At 39.5% G+C, this 14,752-nt stretch overlaps 1 protein-coding gene across 3 annotated transcripts in view; it reads left to right on the top strand.

Moving 5' to 3' along the window:
• The window catches only part of LOC147178818 (cilia- and flagella-associated protein 47-like), a 41,411-nt gene extending 26,659 nt beyond the window's left edge, over nucleotides 1-14,752 (top strand). For all 3 annotated transcript variants that reach the window (XM_086069670.1, XM_086069671.1, XM_086069669.1), the window contains 20 exons: nucleotides 134-269; nucleotides 353-480; nucleotides 1,024-1,089; nucleotides 1,374-1,517; nucleotides 1,918-2,091; nucleotides 2,206-2,317; nucleotides 2,409-2,471; nucleotides 2,710-2,807; nucleotides 2,910-3,085; nucleotides 3,342-3,449; nucleotides 3,895-4,006; nucleotides 4,384-4,488; nucleotides 4,655-4,811; nucleotides 4,923-5,006; nucleotides 6,245-6,371; nucleotides 7,038-7,216; nucleotides 8,098-8,251; nucleotides 10,725-10,886; nucleotides 12,387-12,555; nucleotides 12,647-14,752. In XM_086069670.1, the coding sequence (XP_085925796.1) occupies nucleotides 134-269; nucleotides 353-480; nucleotides 1,024-1,089; nucleotides 1,374-1,517; nucleotides 1,918-2,091; nucleotides 2,206-2,317; nucleotides 2,409-2,471; nucleotides 2,710-2,807; nucleotides 2,910-3,085; nucleotides 3,342-3,449; nucleotides 3,895-4,006; nucleotides 4,384-4,488; nucleotides 4,655-4,811; nucleotides 4,923-5,006; nucleotides 6,245-6,371; nucleotides 7,038-7,216; nucleotides 8,098-8,251; nucleotides 10,725-10,886; nucleotides 12,387-12,555; nucleotides 12,647-12,820 (2,628 nt within the window). In that variant the 3' untranslated portion in view covers nucleotides 12,821-14,752. The remainder of the gene's footprint in view (nucleotides 1-133; nucleotides 270-352; nucleotides 481-1,023; nucleotides 1,090-1,373; nucleotides 1,518-1,917; nucleotides 2,092-2,205; nucleotides 2,318-2,408; nucleotides 2,472-2,709; nucleotides 2,808-2,909; nucleotides 3,086-3,341; nucleotides 3,450-3,894; nucleotides 4,007-4,383; nucleotides 4,489-4,654; nucleotides 4,812-4,922; nucleotides 5,007-6,244; nucleotides 6,372-7,037; nucleotides 7,217-8,097; nucleotides 8,252-10,724; nucleotides 10,887-12,386; nucleotides 12,556-12,646) is intronic.

Raw genomic sequence — 14,752 nt, 5'->3', positions numbered from 1 at the left:
ACATCACATACTGTGTTCACACTTGGAACAGGAGCTGGTCTTCAGGACTACTATTTGCATTTCGAGGTGGAGGAGAGCAGTTTCAGTCTAAAGAGAAAATTCCTACCCACTAACATGTCACTCCTTCTGATAGAGCCAAATGAGAGGAGTCGACTACAAAAGCGGGGTCGAGTACACCGTGGAGGTTTCATTGCCTCGATACTTTACTGTACCCAGCTCTGTTAGAATGCCTATAAAGAAAGAGACCAACATATGGAAGAATCCTGCAGGTACACACATTGCACATACATGATGTGAAAGCATGAAACTTTCCTTGCAACAGTTCTGTTGGATAATATGTTTGTCTATCTAGATCATGATTGTGTGGAAATCCCCCTGCGGTTCAAGGCGGACTCCGTGGGACAGTTCTCATGTCAGATCGTTCTGAAGTCCTGCTTCGATACCAGAGTCTACCTGATGGAGGCGCTGGTCACCTCACCGGTACATATTGACATGGATAAAGCAATGGCATTTTGAATATTGTCCGTCAGGATTGACAAGTGAGACGATGACTACTACAGTATGTCCGAGCTCTGCCATGAATAGTGAAAAAACGCATGATGCCTGCCTGGAAATGTTCATAATTATTGATATTAATAGTTTAAATCATAAATATACTCCCGAAACAGAGTAATGTAATTTTGAACTTACAACAGATCAGGAAAAATGCACCAGGGATGCACTAGTACATGCACGTGGTGTTGAAAACTCTATAACTTCAAACAACAACCCAGGTTAAACTTAGCTCCTCTCCGACATTCAAAACTTTTCACTCAGTCGAGATGTATCACTTCATCATACTTAACTAAAAAAAAAAGAAGCCTTTAGGGGCATCTAATTCAGAACAAACAAAAACACACAAAAATTCAAATAGGTGAGTTTTTGAAATAAAAACTGAAATGGGTGAATAGGTGTATCCTGTATTTTAATGTTGGTACTTAAATTGTAATTTAAAAAAAAGTTGTATCATATTTGTTTCTACAGGGAGGATCTGTTCATTTGGACTTCAGTTCACCCGCTCAGCATTCAGTCACACAAGATATACCTCTGGTGAGTTGTTAATCAAGCTCTGCTATTTTTTTCCCCTCATGTTTTTTTTCCTTTTTCTTTTTGTTTTTTAAGTTTTTGCTTGCCCTCTTGTGGTTCGATCAGGGGATGTCGTTATAATTTGTCAACTGTGGACATGTGAAGCTCTTTGAGACTATGTTGTGATTAAAGGCTATATAAATAAACTTAAAGGCTATATAAATAAACTTGACTTGATTTATTAAACTTGTAAAAAAAAAAATTGTATTTAGGATATAATGTGTATCATCGTTTCCCATTTCTTGCAGCAAAATGAGACCCACCAAGACTGGACCTTGAAGGCTAAGTTGTGTGGTGAATTCTTCCATGGTCCAAATGTTTTGATTATACCAGCCGGGACAAGAGCTTGTTACCCTCTCACTTTTCATCCAAGTGCACAATGCATTGTCATGGTTTGTTGTCTTACTTTTACCTCCCTCTTTGTGTACGGGAATTCTAAATATGTAGGTTTTACCTCATTTTGTACACTTTACTACTCAGTGAAGTAAATTTGTATGTAAACAAAGATACTTTTTCAGTCCAATGTATGTACTTTGTTTTTCGCTCATGTAAAATATGTGGCGACTCATGAAGCAAAGGAGCAATTTCCATTTTAAAGACCCAGTTTGTAGTCCTTAGCGCCATCTAGTGGTCAAAGAATAGCTTTAGAAGCACGCAGGGGCACACACGCTATGGTGGCTCAGAGAGACTACATTTGGCAAGCCTACTACCAATTCTTATTTTGCGTGAGCAAATGAGCATCTCTGAAATGACAATATGGTTACCAGGAATTGTCCTAAACTACTCCAACAGGGCAAGCTGACTTTGCATAACAACTACAACGGGGTGGATCACGTCTTTACCATCCGAGGAGTGGGAGAGCGCCCCCTGCCTGTGGAGCACCTTGTACTACACTGTCCCGTGGGCGAGACCACTCACAGACAGCTGAGTGTTCCCAACTACAGTCAGAACACACTCTCGCTTCAGGTTGGTTTTAATTCCATCAGTTTAATGCACGCCCAATAAGATGCTGCAGATTGTGAAACAGTGGAGCTTCATTCATTAACACGAATGTGTGTGCCCATGTGTGTGTGTGCATAGGTGGTGACAGACCTATCTATTATTAGCGGCAATTTATCCCTAAAGGTTCAACCCGGTCAAAGCACACTGTACACCCTTGCTCTGTTGCCACGGAAACGAGGAGAGCTATCTGGTGACTTTTACCTGCCTTGCTACTTCCAAACAGAATTTGATTCAAAGAAGTTGAAGCAAAAGTGCAATGAATGTTAAAATGTTTCTCCCAGGTTATGTATCATTTGTTGAGATTGTTGAGATTGATCAGACAGAAGAGAGAGGTGCTGACAAAGGTAATTTTTGTTGTTGCTATTTAGGATTTCTTAGCTAGCTAGCTAGCTAGCCAGCTACATGTTATAATTGTGTCGGATAACTGCTGATGTGAGCAAAGGGTTTCAAATGTTTATGTAGTGCGGGAGGAGTCAAGTATGTCACTACTAGTGCTATTTTAGCCACGCCTCAATTATCTAAAAAACTCAAAATGGTAAACAGAAAATCTGTACTTTTCTTACATCTGCACTCCCCTTTCAGGAAATATTGTTGGACGCTATGAGGTGTTCTACACTCTGGAAATCATGTGTGAACCAAGAGCACCCGTGAACAGCTTTAACGTGCAGTGCACTGTTCAAGTAAGCTCAACAAAATCACTGCCAAACGTTTCTGTCCGACCCCTTGAATATTCCGAAAAAATCCAAATCAGCTTTTGTCTTTGCAATGTTGCCGCTCTCCAGAGCTCAGTTGCCGTAGAGATTCCTGTCAGTAACCCGGGAGAAGATCTCCTCATGCTCAACGTGGACCTGGAAGGAGATGACTTGTGTGGAGCGGACTGGGTTGTAATACCCCCGCAGGAAACATTTAACTACAAAGTTACATTTTCACCGGGGAAAATAGGGAAGAGCATGGGCAGGTCAGGAGTTTTGCGACAATTTGGCAAAATTGTCCATTTGTTTGTTTATTTATTTATTTATTTTTTTTGGGGGGGGGGGGGGGGTGTTTGAATTTCTTTGTCTTATGTTGTAATGTGTTAACATAAAAAAAAAAACATTTTAATGGTCCCAAAACTATTTCTCAAAGCACCACTGTATTGTAAATTTATGGTCTCTAATTTATTTTCCAGCACAGTGCAGTCACAGTTTTTTGTTTGTTTTTTTGTTTGGTCCCAGTGTGGTGTTCCAATCTGAACCAGTTGGGGAGTTTTGGTACCAGTTGGAGCTTTATGCCATTCCCTCTGCTGTTGTGACATTATCGCAGGCTAGCTGTCCTTTGGGGAAGTAGGTAGCAACACAAGTAGGCCGCAATCACACTGCAGTTTTTTGCATATTACTCAAAAATGTTCACCATAGTTCTGAAAATGCTGAGGGTCATGAGAAAGTTGTTTATGTATTTTCACCTTTACAAAAAGAAAAATGGCAAGTACTCAAATTCAATGAAAAGACAAAATGTTTTCATAGTGGGTGAGAGTTTTTTTCCATTTCAAACAATTATTGCTTCACACTTTTTATTGTCAAGAAAATGCTGTCATGACGTTGACCTGAATTTTTGATTCTACTCAACGAGGTGTTGCTACAATTTGCTATGATAAATTAATCAGTATACAGCCCTCAATTATTTTCTCTTTTTTGAATTGATCACTCAGCATTCACTTGTATTTTTTTTTTTAAGTGAATTGCATTTTCTGTATTACCTGTTTTTTTGTTGTTGTTTTTTTTGTCTCAGGTGGACTAGACAGTCCATTCCAGTGGTCAACCCAACAGCAGATACAATCAAAGTGATGGTGTCCAACAATAACCCCAGGAACTACAAGCTAGAACTGGGCTCAGACAGAATTGTTAGTATTTTTTTTCTTGTACTAACCTCTGGTCGTCAAGATTTTAAGGATTTGTTTGTATTCACTGTGGATTCTCAGGTTCAGCATTGGACTGTTATTGTTTTTGATATGGCTGTTATTTGTGCTCATTGTTCTGTCATCCTTACCCCTGCTCAAACCCTCATCTATCTACCCTCTGTCCCTCTATTCTGCCTTTCAAGTCATCTCAAGTGGAAAAGGTACTATAGATGTTGGTTTGAGGTTTTTTTTCCTAAGGGAGACTTTTGAAATTATTTTTGAATGATATCCAACATGGCTGATGAGGTCATGTCCAGGGGTCATATTTGTGCATAGTTTTGTTTTCTGTGTTTATCATGTCTTGTATGTGTGTGTTTCAGGTTACTGTAGATCCCCATTCCGCCACCCAACTTGGGGTCCTCTTCACTCCGTCATCTATTGGAGAGTATAACCACGGAGCAAAGATCACTTTTACTTGCCCTCAGGTGCATATAAACATTCAGTAAACACTGAAAATGTATGGATTGCTCCCTCTTTTAAATACAATTAAACATTACAAATACATTTAACCACTAAATTGGTTTTTAGCTCTTGCTGTTTTTGCTGTATCACCTCCCTGACATGAGATTTGAACCTTTTTCCTCACTGTAGATGCAGCAATGGTGTGTGTTGTTGTTTGGTCGAGGTCTCATGCCCGAACGGGAGGAACCTTTAAGCATCTCCACCACAGTCGGTTCCAGCGAGTCCTTCAACATTCGCTTCACAAACCCCACCGAGTCCCCAGCCACACTCGGGATCATACTTTCAGGTTACATGGCAAATTTTGTCCTTTCACATGCACCCGCGACCACCACCCACCCATACACACACACACACACATACACTCACCATCACTTGTGTTTATGTGTATGTGTAATAGATAAAGAGCCAAGTGCTGCCCCTGACTATGTTCCAGTGAGTCCTGACAAGGATGTGTTCTCTGTATCTCTGAGCCAAGCGGAAGGTATGTTTACAGATTTTTTTCCCCGTCAAACAAGCACCTTGAAAATGCAAAAACAATTCATTCAAAAGTCATTCATTGAGTGAATGGCTGCAGTCAGTCAGAATTTCCTCTAGATATGTAATCTCACAAGTTCCTACATATGGCACTGTGTTCCATATGAATGAATACACACTTGAGCTTCCTTTCACGTTAAATACTTTCTGTGGCACACGAGACAACAAATGTCATTGATTGCAAATGAGATTTGTCAAAAAATGTCATGTCAAAAAACACCGACCAAAGGCAAGCAAAGCTAAATTTGAGATATTTTAATGGGTGTATATTTTATGGATATAAATCTTTTCAAACGAGGTGTATGTATAGTGGTGACTTGAGATACAAGTCCCTCGACTTTTTCGACATACAGTATGAGCCGTCGTTTGGACTTTTTTTTTTTTTTTGGACTTGCGAGCAAAAAATTGAAATACAAGTGCTAAATGGTGGCAGTGAACTCAACTCACTTCAATACAAGCAGGAGTATGGTGGAAAGTGAAGAATTCCTCTGGAAAACAGATGCTTGTAGCTGTTCCCAGTTAGAGTATTACACATTGTGTATTTAATCTTTTTGCCTAATTTGGCTTAGTTGAAGTTCCTTCTGAGTTTTGGCTATAGATATTCCAAACACAACCATTATAAATGCATCATATATTGAGGACTGTCTCCATGCATAATAGATATGATATGATTTTACATGTAAACGTGCAGCAAGAAAGTTCAAAGGACGTCTGTTCCTGTGTACATATTGCCATTAAATTCCATTTAAATGAAATGTTTTTTTTTTTATGAAGTTACAGCTGAAGTTCTATTCTTCCTTCCCTCTGAGACCTCAGTCCTGTTATTTAATCACTGCTTCAGCATCCTTTGTTGATTGCTGCAGAGACTTTTCTGCACCCACTGGAACATTTCCAGTGACTTAAAGAAAACGCTCATCTTGAAAGTCTTAACTATAGAACAGTGCATCACTAAAGACATCCCCTTGCTCAGTTTATCAAGGAGGACAGACGCTTGTTTACTAAAACCCTGCCATGGACTGTCTTTTTTCAAGCGCAAACGTCTATAGGGAAATTACAAATCAGGATTTTGCTGCAAACAAACACACCAAATGCATTTTATATACATTCTACATTAGAAGTAGAGCAGATAAATTGGCTTGGCCATGGTTAATATTGAAGTATGAAAAACTGTCTACTTTGCGACAGGTATACAGATAAGTGAGGGGGGCAGTTTGGACGTGCCGGTGGTGTTTGCACCCAAGTCTATGGACCCACAGAAGGCCTGGCTGTGCATTTCTATGAAGCCCATCAAACCCGTAACGATCGGAAAAAGGTGTGTTGCATTTTTATTCCGACAGGATTCTGCATTGAGTGCGACATAGAATGAAAATAGCAAAATTCTCCAACTCGTTATTGCAAGTGACAACATCGGGGGAATTCATTATATTTCTATACTATTAAATGCAATAAGGCAATGCCAAGACATTATTTCTACATCATTACTATCACATTTCTATTTTGTGGCAGATTTGTTTTGATTAGTTGGTGATCTGAACATGTTCCTTGAGTCCACAAACGGCACTACCATTAAGAGTAATTCATAACATTTAAGAAATAAATACATTTTCGATCTGCCGTTGTAATGAGCACAGGTTGTCGAAATGTTCTGTTTTTGATGTTTTTCATAGGTTTTTGCCTGAAAGAACTTTTGGAGAAGCTTGTTCTAAACCTAAGCCTGACAAGAATTCTTGTCTGCTCTATAGTGTTTGTTTTTCTTTTTAATTTAAACTGGTTTAAGTTTACTAGAGTCCTGCATGGCATTGTGACCAAAGATCAGTTATTGTAAGTGCTGTAAATCCTTGTTGTGGCCTAAGAAAAGTTGCACGCTAGAAAAAAAAAATGCGACTGTCGTCCGAAAAATTTAACTCTTCTTATTTTCACTTGCTACTAATGACGAATCGTGAAGTGTTAAGTATGCGCTACGCTCATAATTAAACAGGGCAAGGAAGAAGCTGTCGACCATCTGTTGGGTCTACCCTCTCTGCGGGATTCCCGTGAGAGCGCCTGCTGATAGTTCACCACTGTACGAGTTCCAGTGTGAAGCGGGCTGCCAGCTGGAGAAGAGGCTTGATGTCCAGCTCACTGGATTTGTGCCAGGAGCTCAAATCGGACAAGAAGGTGTGGCTGGCATGCAACTTTATCTTTTTGAAATGGCCAAGTGGCACAAATTCATGTTTGGTTTTATTTACCTAAACAAAGGAGGTCATTTTGTGATTCACGTTGACTTTCAAAGGATGTCGTCTGTGGGGTTTGGGGTGTTGTCTGCCTGTAACACGCAAAGGTCAATAGTCAAGGTCACGGCAAAGTCAAAGAGGCAGAATAGAATGCTGATTTGTCAGCAATGAAGTCAACATATCACATCAAACAGTATCTTTGATTAAAGTTCCCGATGAAGGCTTTACAGAGATGTGTTTATTTTAACAACATATTCTGAAAAGGTGAAAAAGTAACATGTTTATGAAAGGTACGAGGCAAGATTACTAGTTTGTGTATTCCTGTGCAACTTTGATATACTTCACTCATTTAGCAATTTTCAGCAGTAAAAAGTTTGTATTTTGCCTAGAATTAATTGAATAATTCATGTATTTTTCTGTGGACTGAAAATGACATCACCTGTTTTTTGGGTTTCGTCACGTGATTGCCATGATTGGTCGTTACCTGTTTCCTGAGCATGCGTGATGTCACCGTCAGTCGACTGCAGCAAGGGGAAAAATATGTTTTTAAAGGTATTAATTGCACATGAAAAATAATGACGTTGTCACATAATTATAGACAAAATATGATCTTCTTACTGATAAAAATGGCTAAATGAGTCAAGTATGCCTTTAACATGCGGTTCACATCAAAATGCATTGAAGGAAATTAGCATTATGTATCCATTGTTAGAATCCTGATAGATCCATTTTTGGCGAGCAATTCTATTATAATTGTTTTTGCACCGCCATCCTTCTGCCGGGAAGAAGAGCTGCTCGATCTGTCTTTTCGATTGACTATTCCAGTTGTGCTTATGGAAGACTTCCAATGCGAGGTGTGTTTCGAAAGTGAAACTGAAGACTGCCTGACTGCCTCCATCGAAGCAGGGAGGAGAGACCCCGAGACCGGCGTTGTAACGCTTACCATCAATCTGCTCTACAGTCCGGTCAAGCAATGCAGGTGCGGGCACAAAAACCACCAGATTAAGCTTGATGCACATTGACAGAAGGCAACCATGCGCACATTTGATTGATGCAGACACACAACCATGCGGTCTCATATATCCTCACAGCGCTCCTTTTCATATGGATCAACATGTCCGATATGTGAAGAAAAATGGCAGATTTTGCACCCCCTCCTGTGAGGAAGCAATTTGAAGTCATAGAAAGATTGTCGTGATCCAGACGCACAGCAGGAGGGAGAGCGTTCAATCAGTTTGTCCTCCTGCTTTGTAAATAACAGATGACATGACAAGTAAACATTGCGTTATTAGTTTTTTTTGCCTCATCTGTATTAATTTGTTACAAGCTAAATACACTAAGCCTCATGAAATTCTCTCTGGATACTCCCTTCGTCCCACTGTGGCAAATTAGGAACGTTGGGTTAAAAATAAATAATTAAAAAAAAAAAAATAGATTTGGTCTCAAGAAAAACACCATAACAGTTCATTAGTGTATTAGTGAATTTTTAAATAGGTAAACTAAATTCATGGAATATACATTTATCAACAAAATAAGCAGTGTTTTTCAGTTCTTTTCAGCAGGCCAAGCAATATGGTTTAGCTTCTTCCATCATGTTGTTAGCCTAAGATTCAGAAATGAAGAATTCAGGCACTGAAAAAGTTTTGGTCATCACAACTCATTTTTATTTAAAAAGAAAAAAAAAACTTTAAAATAACCACAGCTGAAACAAAGAGCTGGACATAAATAAAAATTTAGATTAACGGACATAACAATTGAACATATGATTAAAAAGTAAGAAAACAGTTACAAAGTTAAAAAATACTAAAAACAAATATGACACTAAAATAAGCTATGTTGAACTCCAAGGAATAAAAATTGGTTTTAAGGTGGATTTTAATAATGGATTGCAAAAGGACTTTCCTAATGTGCACTGGTAGTGTAATGATTTCCGGAATAACCGAATAGTGGATCCCACACAGGCAGACACAACGGGTGTGTATTGACAAATTGAATTGTACACAACGGAATTCTACAACACAAAGCGCTGGACGAAGCTAGGAGAAAAACAGTTAACAAAAAGTCGCTGGCAAAGTATGCAAGGAGAATAAAGTAACAAAAATACACTAGAGGGCTGTAGAATCGCACAACGCGAAGAAGAAAAAACAAAATACAAAAGCTATACAAAGGGGATAAACTAAAAGCGACGTGGGAAAAACGTGGATACCAATCACTCAAGCATAAAGCTAAGGAAACACAAGACTACGGAGCTAGAAAGGCTCAACGCGTGGTTAACAAGCACTCAGGCAATAAGCCGAGGAAACAACAACATAAAACTACATGTCAAAAGACTCACGTGAGAAACTGGAAACAAGAAACGAAGCTAGGGATAGGAATTTGGAACACAAAGTCAGAATAAAGCTCTTAGGCGTTTCCGGCCAGCAGCTGGCCGCGTTCCAACATTCGTCGACAGCGTCTCGGCTATCTAAAATGCTTTGGACACTGAGACAGACACTACAAACTCGCAGCCTCGCACTCGACGACGGGAACGCGCAACCGAGGGGCACAAAGGCGGAAGCGCAAGTACTGGGACGCGGCCCACACGTGGCAAACCAGAAATGGAAACAAAGTTGATGGGTGAAAACCCGGAAGTTGGAAGTCCTGCCTCTTCCGTGGCATATAGTCCATAGGGGGGATGTTGCAAGGTCACTGGAAAAGCTGTCAGCTGGGTGATACTGCCCTCTAATGGATTATCTGTGCAATGCATGTGTCAGATCATATACGTCAGGGTTTTAATGGGGAAAAAAATATTATATTCATGAATATATGAGGGCTAAAAATGTATTGTATTTAATATGATACGTTTGACATTATACGGTTAAACCCACCGACCCACTCACACAATTTTGTGAATTATTTGCTTTTTTGTTTCTATTGCTTTCCAAACACAACTTTAATACAACAAACGCAACCATTTTTTTTCAAGATTTTCCATCACCAGTGCGAGTCCTGTCAGCGCATACTCAAAATCGTCTGTCCAATGACAACATTTAAAGCAAAGAATGCCCACTTCTGTGAACCCCTTAAGCGTTTAACTGCAAATAACACTATTACTGCCACAAATGGCCAAATCTTGTTAGTCTTGTGCATTGCATTTGGCTTCCTGCTGAGAGAATTCATTCATCATGCTCGATCTTAATCTGCAGGTCCATTAATGTGCCTGGCAGAGTCAATACCTTGCAGAGTTAACACTCTGTGAGCAAATTATGTGGGGGTGCACCACTGCCCCCACTGTGCAACGACCAGCCTGCCTGCATCGCCGCCCTCCATACACACACACACACTAGAATCCTACAGTTTGAGATGAGGAAGCCGAGGCATTATAAGCTGAAAACATTGAAAATTAGAATCAAGTATCAATGGAGGAAGATACTAATTATGTGTCTGTGTATGTAATGTGTGTGTATGTACAGGTGCTCAGCATTTCTGGTGGTGCAGCATGCGTCTGGACAAATATGGGAGTTTTCCCTCGATGTCACTGCCACAGAGCCTCAGGTTGATGACGTCATTGACACAGATGTCACCGAGTTTGGTAAAACGTCCGCGCTGGGCTTCTACATGACCAGCACCACTCGGTGTGTATGTTTGCTCTGTTCCATGAAAGAAATGTTTCCAATCGCCGTTTTCAAATGTGACTTTTTCAGTAATGTTGGGAGGGGGCTGTTTGAGAAAGGTGGCGTACTCAGTGTATGATATATATATATATATATATATATATAATTTTTTATTTTATTTCTTTAATTAATAATTATGAAATGCTGATATATGTATTATTATTATTTAATTATTAAAAAAACATTATTATTATTATTTCTTTATTATTAATTAATATTCTATTTTTTTTAAAGCGTAAAATAAGATGAAAAAAATGTCCCCAAACCTTTGAGCTGTTCTTTTGAAGTATCAAGTATTCTTTTTCCTGTTTTTGCTATTGTTAGCTTTTTTTTCTCAACCATTTCGGAGAGGCTCATATTCTTAAAACTATGGTATCGTTGTAACTGACGGAAGGAAATATAAAATGTACACTTTTTTTTGCATTAGTTGGTAAAGGGTTAAGCAGGGTTCACCAACATGGAAACTCGCAAGGATCACAAAGTATCTCACCGGCCTGTTCTAAAAATAGCTCAATGTTGTAGAATAGATCATTTGAAAATCTCTTTGAATATCTTGTCTTCTGCCTTGTTAAATCATTTTTACTAAGGCAATTATTGTGAGGAAATAATTGCCATGATCTGTGTCTTCACATAAACGAATTTCATCAATAATTTTTCTATTAAAGGTCATTTGCGCAAAATGTGTTATTGCAGAACGCAAACTGGTAGCTCTTGGTAAGCAAAAGGTTGGTGATGCCTTTATGGGAATGAGGGGACACCGTGAGGTTCTGATGTACTATGCACAGAAGAGTACACCTTTTCTCACAAAAAAAGACCCATTTTTTGACTTAAAGTTGGGTCAAATTCACCCATAAAAAGGATTGGTCCATTTTTGATCCAAAATTGGGTTACTTTTGACCCAACAGTTTTTAGAGCGAAACATGGACCAGAGAAAGCAAAGGGGCTGGTTATCTCAGGAGACTAGATAGAAAACCATCGACACACATCGTAAGGTCAAGTCTATAAGACCTTTTTAAGCAGCTTGAAGTTCCTGTTAATTAGAAGAAGAACCTTATTGTTGTTGCACATGCACAAGTGCAGGGCAACGAAATTACACTTAACAGGCTTAAACCATCTCATAAACATGAAAATCAATGAGCAAACAGACAGGACAGAAAAGGCCTCTTGAGATCTTAAAAGGAAGGAGGACACAGGAAGAAAAAGGGGAGGGGGGCATAGTAATAGCCTGGAAAAAACAACAACTCACATTTAGACAATACAACAAATCTCTAGACCTTCACATGTTACTACTGTATTATTTTTTTAATTGTTTGTCTTTCATTAACAGAGGGTTACAATTGTTTTGCCCATGTGTGTGAATATGTCCACTTGTTGAGGTAACATAAGTAGGAGCTGAACAAGCTATCCATTTGTCTGTCCATCTGTCTGTTTAATTTCAATGCATGCACTCCAAATTTTTAGGAGGCCCGAGCCGTTTACTGCAACATTCCAGCCAGGCGGCAGCGATGAGTTCGCTGTAACTCCAACCTCCGGAATGTTGCCACCTGTCAATTCCAGTGGTGCCCTCATCAATGTGTTTTTCACCCCCACCGTCAAAAATAAGAGGCACAATGCAAGGCTTATCATCCAGGTACTCCAAAGCAATATTGTTGGCACTGTTTATGATCTCGTGGCCCTATCGAAGTTGCGCCATTTGACAGCTTGGCCAATTATGACCACAGGCAACGGGCATGCAGTGGCTGTATGACATCAGAGGTGTAAGCGCTCCCCTGTTTGCATCGTCCCCCGACAACACCGCGCCAGCGCTCAGACCCGTCAGTCAACATCCTCCCAACTTTGTAACAAGGAATCTTCGTATTCCGGCACTGGCAAATTCGCTGAAATTTCGCAGATAACTCCTCATTTCATGCAGCGGTGTCAAACATACGGCCCACGGGCTTAAACTGGCTCACTAAGGCAGTGCCAAACCTAGTGTGACATTTTATATGGCGGCACCCTTCATCAGAATCTTTGTGCTAAATGACTGACATTGTATAACGGATGCTTCGGAGGGGGACTTATTTGGTATTATCATTTTGGCTCATAATAATAATAATCGGGCATTGGTTTAAATTTGAATCTGTTGATTTTTCTATTTTAACAGTTAATGGTTTTTAACTAGTTTGAATAGAATTACAGTCGGTCTATACTGAGGTGAATTTCATCCCAATGTTTACAGCACCCTTAGCATTTGCATGTATGACCTCAATAATAATTGATGACTTCCACAAATAATTAAATATATGTATGTTGAATGTATAAAGATGATACCTTTACCATGCAGGGCAAGCGATCACTGTCTTGCACATTTAAAATATTTCTCGAATGTATACGGTTCAGAGTCACCTATAGTTTTGCGAATGATTTTGTACGCGTAGAAAATGGAGTGACAATATTTCCTAGAGTGTGATACTGCATTTCTTCAGCTCCAAATACCTTGAGTTAAAAAATGCGCGCCTCACTGTTATCAGTTGTATTGCACACGTGCAGATGATAAACCACAGTAAATGACATTTTATTCTTAAGAGGTTGTTCTTAGTTTTGTAAAAGGAGAGTGCAAAGGTTTTCCAAGTACAGTATTCTTGTATTGCTCTGCACTAAAGCACAGACCAACTTATTATTATTTATATGAATGTTAATTGATCGTCACGTGACATCAAATTAGCATCCGTTGCCCCTCAACTGCCATGAGTTCGCAGGCTCCCTGCTTTTGGAAAATATCTTTCCATCTCGCGAGTTTCTTATTTGGGTGTAACTGTTTCAATTTTTCCATTCTAATCATTCACTGCCATTGACGGCGTAATATGTCAAAAATGCATGTTAACTGGACAGTGATTGAGTTTTTAATGATGGCACTTGATGAAAAGCTATTTGAAATTTTACACAATCAGCTAAGATGAGAAGGAAATCAAACAAATGGCCCGGATTTACTAGTTGCTGCGTCGGTTCAAATAAAATGTTACATCTTTTATTCCTTCTTTGTTAGATAATAACAGCCATGGTTTCTAAATCACATCATAAATCACGCCGTTTAAATTGAGGGCTTTTAAATCCTATCCTGGACAACCTTGAGGATTTGAGAATTGAGACTGCGTTCAGAAAACTCGCCTTCCATTAAATAAATCACCCTAGTGATTGTGATGTGAGGGGAGGCGGGGTTGCGGGTCATGAAGTCGTAGGTCGTAATGTGGCACTAAAGGTTGAAGCTAAAAATTGTGACATGTACTGCTTTGACCTCAGCCATCTTGTATCCATAAAAATAGGCGATGTTCCATAATACTGTGTTGCGTTTGATCTTTTACAACTGCTAAAAAAAACTTGGCCCTCTCGGGTTGTTTTAGAGGTTATATGGATTTGGGGAAATTACTTTTTGATTGCTTTTACGGACGGCAAAAGTGTGGAAATCCAACAGCTGCCACCCATGAAAAAATATGCATATACGTAGCTGAGACCATTAAATGAACTTGTGACGCAACAACAGGTGGCATGTAAACAGACTGTCTTTGGTGTGTGTGTGTGTGTGTGTGTGAGATAGGCAGAGAGAGATGATAGCTGATTATTATTTCGGTACATTAGCATATTTCATATCCTGCTGCTACAGTTCCAGCTCTTTATCAGACGACTTATGCGCATGCAAATCTGTTAAGTCATCATAACCGTCGTCCTTGACATACACACACAAGAGCAGCAGGTACTCCAAGAACCTTTGAGCGGAGAAAAGATGAAAGCATTGTGCAGTATGTACATGATGCAGTATGTGCATATGCAGCACCGCATGTTAGCGATCC

Source organism: Leptonotus elevatus, chromosome 2, assembly GCF_054856555.1.
Source record: "Leptonotus elevatus isolate MCC_2025b chromosome 2, RoL_Lele_1.0, whole genome shotgun sequence".
NCBI classification, from domain to species: domain Eukaryota; kingdom Metazoa; phylum Chordata; class Actinopteri; order Syngnathiformes; family Syngnathidae; genus Leptonotus; species Leptonotus elevatus.
Note: the sequence above shows the minus strand (reverse complement) of the source record. Positions and strands in the feature narration are given on the sequence as shown.